Here is a 7,971-nt window from a genome sequence, read left to right as displayed (position 1 = left end):
CTAATTGCACAGTTTTGTTGTAGATGTGTTGTGTAGGTTTGAATCCTAATTAGTCAATATTTGGACAATAATTCACAAATACAAACGAAACGCTACAGTTGCGCATTTATGGCAAAATGCCAATTTTGCCACTCCCGAATTTGGAACTAAACAAGGCCTAAACAACGCCCAGGTAACACCGGTCACCGGTGTATGTGATAAGTTCTTCGGTAATTCAGAAGGTGTTGGGATACGAGGTGTTAAACTTTAACAGTGTCACATTGGATGTTCGGATGCTAATTAGAAAAACTAAACATGAGCTAATTATAAAACTAATTGCAGAACCCTGTGCTAATTCGCGAGATGAATCTATTAAGCCGAATTAATCCATCATTAGCAAATGGTTACTGTAGCACCATATTGTCAAATCATGGACTAATTAGGTTTAATAGATTCGTCTCGCGAATTACACTCCATCTGTGCAATTAGTTTTGTAATTAGTCTATATTTAATATTTCTAATTAGCATCCAAATATCCGATGTGACAGGCACCCTATTGCCAAACAGCCCCAGATAGATGTGTTTTGTGTTTAGAGTGATCGGAGGAGGTGCCAGGCTGCCACCTTGCTTTTCATGCCGACCCTGTAGGATTGGATGCAGAGCCAGAAGAGGAGAGGATCGTTTTGCAGCCAAACAACCAACCGATTCGATCGAAGCAGAGCAGATGCAGAACAGAGACAGAGGAGCGCGACTTGCGGAGAGGCAGGCGCCAGGCGTGGCTTCCACGCCACCAGCTGCTCAGCCGTTTCAGACTTCAGAGCAGTGCACGCATGCTTTTTGCTTTGGCAGTTTGCCTGCCAATGCCACGTCCAGCCACTTCATTTTTTTTTTCTTCAGCCGTTTTCAAAATCTATTATCTTAACATACATTCCAGTCATTTTTTTACAGGAAACAGGGCAATCTATCGAAAAATTGGCTTTGACCACAGATCGTTCATCTGTTCAAAATTCTCATAGGCATGCAAGCATTTCATTAATTTCAGAGACAAATTTTCTGATGCTTTTAGGCCTTGTTTTCTTGGCAAGTTCAGGCAACGCATGCAATACTTCGGCCACCAAGTTCACATAAAGGAAAGCACAGATACACAATTAACTACTGTAGCAAATTTTGGTTTCAACTAGAGCAGCTAGCAAATCATGACCATCCATCACAAAAGTCTAGTCTACTGTCTTAATGCGCCTCATGGAATGCGCCACACTGCTGTAGCGACTTGATTGATGTAGCGTATCGCTCCCTCAACCTGCAGGAGCAAACCAAAGTATATGATGTGTGAGAGAAATATTCAACAACATTGTGCAGTGAAACAGTATCAGGGCAATTCCCGTCAACAACTTATTAGCCTCACCTCAGAAAAAGATAACCATTATTCCCCAACATCGGTTGCTCATGTTAAATATGAGCTGATGCTTTTGCACCCACGTCATTTGATCCACTGTCAGTGTCCTCCTTAGCTAAACCTTCAAAAACATAATATGTTAGTTACAAGAAAATATCATTATTCCAACCTTTATTTAATTTTAAAATTTTAGGCTTTAATTTAGAGAATATGAACGAGGATCCATTAGCATGGTGGACAAATTAACTTGGCTACGTAAGATCACTCAATCTCTTCTATCATCATTTCATGGGAAACAAGAACAACAAATCAATCCTACTAGAAACTTGCAAAACAAACAGCAATCACTCATACAGAGGACAGTTGGGTCACTGGAACAGAGTTTTGTGCCAGATTATTGAAAAGAATTATACACTGATGTTACAGCTAGAAAGTGAAAACAATATCTGAAATGGGCATCTTAGACTTAGAGAAGTTCTTTGCTTATGTCCAAACTGTACATATGGATTGATAAGGAAACAATTTCCAACTGGAAATAAGTCAATAACTAAGACCATTTCTGGGTCAGCTACCCCAAACCTGCCTCCTATGAACATGTTCAGCATATTCCAAGAAAAAAAAGGAATTCAGCTCGAAGTTTAATGAATGGTCAGTCGAAGCTATGCTTTGAAAGATTCTACTTAGCAACGTCAAGCATATGAAAGCATGGATATGATGCAATACATAGCAGTAATTATTAGTAAGTGGAGAAGCATTTTATTAGTAGAGTGAGAGCACCTTTGTGAGCAGTAATTTAAGTAAATGGCAGGTTCCCAAGAATAAAACTGATACCACATAAAGAAGGGAAGCAAACTTAGCGGGCCAAAGGGTATTAAAAAAATCCGATTGTATACTTTATCAAGCATTGTTTTACAATGCAGTATACTATTTTACTAATGTAGAGAAAATGACTCATCAGATGGCATAATAATGTAGATCAAATGTGTCCAACCTCAGTAAAAATGCAGTGAAATCAAGTAACGCAATAGGTGAAGTAGTGAAGATATAACAAACTTACTATAAATACATTGTTGTGTAATGATACCATTAAAAATTGGTGCAATATAAAAGCAGCTAATTATTACACTATGTATCCAACCTATAGTGTTCTTCAATTATTCAGATAGAGGAAATGAATGTATGACTTCTAAGATCTGATCAAGCTATTTCAGCAGGCAATAAGTGAGAAGAACTAATTTCAAATATAAGCATATGTGCTATGATAAGAAACAAGTCGACATATGTGCAACAAGGAATGAAGTAATTGGGTTCTGTTTGCCATTTGTAGAACATCAATTTCCAAGTTTGCATCCACAAAAAATTTAGCCTTTCTTCGTCAAGTAAACATCGACGCTATAAAAGTTACCTTCATTTATTTACAAAAGCAGATAAATTTATTTACGAATTGTTTATGAAATGCCTTCCAAGTTCTAATTAAATTGCCATTATCCTTCCAAGTTCTAATATAGTACCAGGAAACATTTCCTTATAAATCATATATGTATGTGCCAGTTCTAAAACATCATGCCAAAGCTGAAAGCTTTACATGATAATAGGCATGTAAAATTGCCATCTTTTTCTGAGAGATTCAGCACAAGAAAGAAAACTATTTTGCTGGGATTACGTTTTGACTAATTGTCTCAGAAAAGAAGTTAAATTTGTATGAGATGCTCATCCATCCATCAATATGCATAAAGCACAATTATTGCAACAAAGAAGAGCAGGCAACCCAAGGAATTCCTCATACAGATCGAGTGTCAGTCAAACTAGCTGGAAGCAGACACGATACAATCAGTTGGCATGTAATATATAGCAGCATTTTTGCCAGCAGCACGAGACTATTCATCTTGGAGTGTGAGTGCAGCAGAGTGTACAGCAGCATGCAAATAATGCAATGCAAGTGATTTAGCGTTGATTACCTGGGGAAGGGCCGAAGGGGAACGAAGAGCTTGCGGCAGCTGCCAGGCGTGGACGAAGCGGGCGGAGACGAGATCCCTGGGCGGGTCGACGAGGTGGTAGAGGTCGCAGGCCACGACGGCGTGGTCCCGCAAGTCGACGCCGAAGAGGTGGTCGTCGAGGAAGAAGTAGACGACGGCGGGGTGGTCGGGGTGGATGAGCGCGAGGACGGGGATCTTGCTGGGGAGTCCAGCGGCCTTGTAGGTGTGATGATCCCAGATGTGGTGGAAGCTGGCCTGGTGCTCGAGCTCCCACTCGGTGGAGTCGGGATGGGGCAGCGTCCAGATGGTGACCTGGAGAGCGCCGCTGGGGTCACGGTTCCTGTACATGTCGACGAAGCGCAGCTTGCCCGCGCTGACCCCGACGGCGCGGTACCTGTCGAGCACCCCGGCAGCCTGGCCGTAGCCGAGCGCCGTGCCCGGCGGGAGCGGGACGACGGTGAGGTGCGGGTCGTCGGCGAAGGGGTCGCAGGCGGCGATGCACCAGGAGAGGTCGATCCACCAGAGCCTGCCGTGGAGCGAGACAACGGCGTCGGAGGAGAGGTGGCGGGCCGGGAGCGGGTAGTTGACAGTCTTGTCGACCCACTCGCCGACGTCGGAGGAGAAGCAGAGGAGGGTGGCGTGGTCGTCGCCGAGGAAGGGCTGGAGCTCAGCGACCATGTAGCCGGAGCCGGTGGGGGAGGCGATGATGCCAACGTGGCCGGCGTTCATGATGAGCTCGGGCTCGGGGAGGGCGAGCGCGGAGTCGGCGGCGTCGAGGACGAAGTAGCCGGCGACGAACTCGCGCCAGCAGAAGGACTGGTGGTTGGGGCGGTCGTTGACGGTGGGGGACGCGGCGCGGCCCTGGTCGGCGTGGAGGAGGAGGAGGCCCGAGGGGTCGGCGGCGAGGAGCCTGGGGTAGTTGCGGGGCGTGACCTCGGCCGGGAACATGCGCTTGGGGATGGTGAGGAGGGAGACGCGCGGGGGCGCGGCGAGGTCGAGGGAGAGGTCGTCGGCGGAAACGCGCGGAATGGCGCCGAGGATGGCCCAGGAGGACGGCGGCGGAGGTGTGGAGGGGGACGGCATCTCGTCGGCGGGTCGGCGGAGGAGGATCAGAGAGCAGAGGAAGCACTCACGGGCGGCGGCACTGCAGGTGCAGGGGGTTTTGCTTTTGACCGTGCTCGCTGAAGCCAAGCTGCCAAGGCTTTGAAGACCTGCCACTCTGCCAGTGCCTCTACCTTGTCCTGATCCTCCTCCTCCTCCGTCTTCACCCACCCGGGGGACGGGGGAGACGGCAGCTTTTCGTACAGCTTTGCCTGCTGGCCTTTCGGCTGGCCCCAAACAATGAACCAACAAATCACGCGATGCTTCGGCCTTCGGCCGCTACAGCCAACCCCATGTTTTCGGTGTTTTGCTTCCATTCCGTGGGCTTCATCATCCTCCTGCCTTTGCGCATGGCATTCTTTTCGTTAGGGAACATGGGCTCAAAGTGCCTTCCATGCATTATGTACTTTCCATCAGTTCGTGGAGGCCCATTGTACTTGAGCCCAATACCATCTGATTGTTTGCCCTGTTTTGTTGGGCCAAAATGTCTTTGATAATTGTAGTAGGTTTTGTGTGTGGTTGCTACTTGCTAGTACGAAGTATGAAATTTTAATCGAACCTGAGTAACAACAGCGTGAGTGCTGTTGTATCATGTTTGTATTTATGTGACATGATAATCTTGAAGAGGGTAACAAGATACAACATAGTGGGGTTAGTCTAAGTAAATATATGTTTTATTAATAAATAATTAGGGAAAAACGAAATGTTTTATCGTGAGATCACGAATATACTCACTCCGTTCTTAAGTACTTTAAACTAATATTTTAAACTAATATTTTAGAATAGAGATAGTCCTCCATCCCAAATTACTATTCGTTTTCGTTCATTTTTCGTTTTGACTTTTTTGATATTTTTTAGATACATAATTTTTATTGTATTTAGATATAATATATATCTAAAATAAATATTTAGACATAATATATATCTAAAATGAATAGTAGTAGCTAAAATGAATAGTAATTTAGGATGGAGGGAGTAGCTAGAAAGCTACGAACAGAATGCATCGAAAAGAATGCAGTGAAATTATTTGAATCAAAATCGCCGTCAGGAGCCATAAATCTTAGGCTTCGTTTGGATTGACAGTAGATTTTGAAAAATTTAGATTTTAGATGGATTTTCAAAATCTGGATTCTAGGCAAAATAAGAATGGTTTTGTTTGGACCAAAAGCTGATTTTATGGTTGTTTGTTGGATAGATAACTTTTATGTCCTCACTCTCAACTGGGGAGCATCTAGTAATTACATGAAAGGAAGATGGGCAAAATGGTAAATTCGATGCGCAGAATCTGGTGGAAGTAACCTGTGAGTGGCGCTTCTAGGATTCTCAAAATCTAGAATTCTCAAAATCTAGAATTCTAGCTCTCAATCTAAGGTGTTTGTTTCTTTAGCAAACCCTAAAATTTCTATCACATCCAATGTTCAAATACTAATTAGAAGTATTAAATATACACTAATACAAAATTAATTGCATAGATGAAGACTAATTTGCGAGACGAATAAACACATCCAATGTTCAAATACTAATTACAAGTATTAAATATACACTAATACAAAATTAATTGCATAGATGGAGACTAATTTGTGAGACAAATTAATTGCATAGATGAAGACTAATTTGTGCGACGAATTTATTAAGCCTAGTTAGTCCATGATTTGATTACGGTAACATGTGCTAATGATGGATTAATTAGGTTTAATAGATTCGTATCGTGAATTAACCTCCATCTAATTAGTTTTATAATTAGCTTATATTAGCCCACATCTGTGTAATTAATTTTATAATTAGCTCCTCCTAATTAACCTTCAAATATTCTATGAATATTCGATGTGATATGAATTGCAGTCAAGACTAAAGATCCAACCACCCCTAACTCCTGCACCCCTAACTCACTAACTCAAAAGCTGCCCCGAGGCTTCTCAGATTGCAGCTTCTAGATTCTGAGAATCACCCCAAATCCAAACGGGGCCTTATTTGCAAACGGGGCCTTATTTGCTTGAGAGAAGGTACCACGGAGGGAGGACCAAACCATGAAACGCTGAAACCGATTTATCTTTCTTGCCGATTTCCAGATATCAGAGACAAATACTGGTGTAGTTGGGCCACAAACTTTTGAAGCGAATGACAGTTGGGGACCACTTGGTTTTTCCCTTCCAAAACTTCGATCGAGAACTCTTCCCATTTCCACACAACTTGAAGAATTGATTCTTATACAATTCAATGAATCACTTCCCCGAATATTTGATCGTAGTAGAAGACGATCTGCAAGCGTTCTGGTAACATCAAGCATGAGGAAAACAAAGAACTAGCGTTGATTGATGAAGGCACATACAGACGTGACATGCACAAGCTCAAGTCGCAAACATGTCCAGCAAATCCTGATCTACGAGTCCTTCTTCCCTTCACCCTCCTGCAGCTGCTTCTGCTGCTTCTCGTTCACGCGTGAGCGATCCTCACCATCATCCTCACGGTCGGTGCCGAGGTAGTACCTCCGGAGCGCCTTGGGCAGGTAGAACGGCAGCAGGAAGGCGAACAGGTTGAAGCCCCAGAAGACCAGATTGGCTGCCGCGAGCGCCCTGCCGGCCACCACCCGCCGCGGCGCCACGGGCGGGCCGCGTCCGAGCTCGTCGCGCTCCTGCAGCTCTTCCCGCAGCCACTCGGATGCGGCAAACATCCTGCGCGCGCTGTGCATCACGGGCACCGCCGCCCTGACGGGGAGCGAGAAGGTCCCCGGCCATGCCGCCACGATGCCCTCGGTGAACACCTGCGCGGAGAGGAGGAACGCGTGCGGGGCGGCCGCGGCGACGCCGGCTGTGTCCCCGGCCCGAAGTCCATCGAGGATGTAAAGCGCCGGGAGCGCGGCGCCGACGAGGAACCCAACCGCGGTGTGCACGGCGAGGCGGAGCCGGCCGGCGAGGCCCGGGAAGACGGGCGCGGCTGGGTTGGGCTTGCCGGGGCGCTGCGGGAAGGCGACCCGGGCGAGGATGAGAAGGTATGGGAGGAGAAGCACCGCGAAGGCGATCTCCGAGAGCGGGACCGTGGTGGAGAAGGCGAGCACGGCGGCGGCGCCCAGCGTGTTGAGCTGCTTGATGGAGAAGAGGTAGTAGTGGTGGTGCGGCCGCGCCGTCGGGGAGGTGGGCGTTGGGTGCAGCGGCGGCGGTGGCGCGCCCATGGACGGCAGCGTGATGCCGCCCCCCGCCGTCGGGCCGACGCCGCCTGACATGGCCTAGTGTGCGAGCGAGCAAGGCGGCCGGCGAGAGAGCGCGGTGATCCTTCTGCGTCGTGCGGCGCGCGCGCGAGTTTGGCTGGATGCTGAAAGTCCAAGCGGTGGCGAGCAGGGGAGATGCGATTGGGGCTCGGGAGAGTTAAGACGGCGCGGGAGCGGAGGACGCGTGGCGCGCGGCGGTGCCACGGCAAGCGGCTGCGTGCCGCGTGGGCTGGCACGGGATTTGCGTTGGATTATTTTACCGGACAGCGCAACAGCGCGGCGAGAGCCGAACGGCGATGGCGTGACGTGGGCAC

General features: G+C 47.2%; 2 protein-coding genes across 2 annotated transcripts; both read right to left on the bottom strand.

Moving 5' to 3' along the window:
- Positions 1-3,252: 3,252 nt before the first annotated feature.
- LOC101762181 lies at positions 3,253-4,596 on the bottom strand. Its single transcript, XM_004986776.2, has one exon. The coding sequence runs from the start codon at positions 4,432-4,434 to the stop codon at positions 3,253-3,255; it is 1,182 nt and encodes a 393-aa protein (XP_004986833.1). The 5' UTR covers positions 4,435-4,596.
- A 2,142-nt stretch (positions 4,597-6,738) lies between these two features.
- Positions 6,739-7,778, bottom strand: LOC101755812. Its single transcript, XM_004983700.4, has one exon. It carries the CDS (start codon positions 7,670-7,672, stop codon positions 6,833-6,835), a length of 840 nt encoding a protein of 279 aa, XP_004983757.1. The 5' UTR covers positions 7,673-7,778; the 3' UTR covers positions 6,739-6,832.
- Positions 7,779-7,971: the final 193 nt, after the last annotated feature.

Source organism: Setaria italica, chromosome IX, assembly GCF_000263155.2.
Source record: "Setaria italica strain Yugu1 chromosome IX, Setaria_italica_v2.0, whole genome shotgun sequence".
In the NCBI taxonomy this organism is placed as follows: Eukaryota; Viridiplantae; Streptophyta; class Magnoliopsida; order Poales; family Poaceae; genus Setaria; species Setaria italica.
This window is presented reverse-complemented; position numbering and strand designations above follow the sequence as displayed.

Coding starts and splice junctions, on each gene's coding strand:
- LOC101762181 (XM_004986776.2), bottom strand. CDS start 4,434: ATGCCGTCCCCCTCCACACCTCCGCCGCCGTCCTCCTGGGCCATCCTC.
- LOC101755812 (XM_004983700.4), bottom strand. CDS start 7,672: ATGTCAGGCGGCGTCGGCCCGACGGCGGGGGGCGGCATCACGCTGCCG.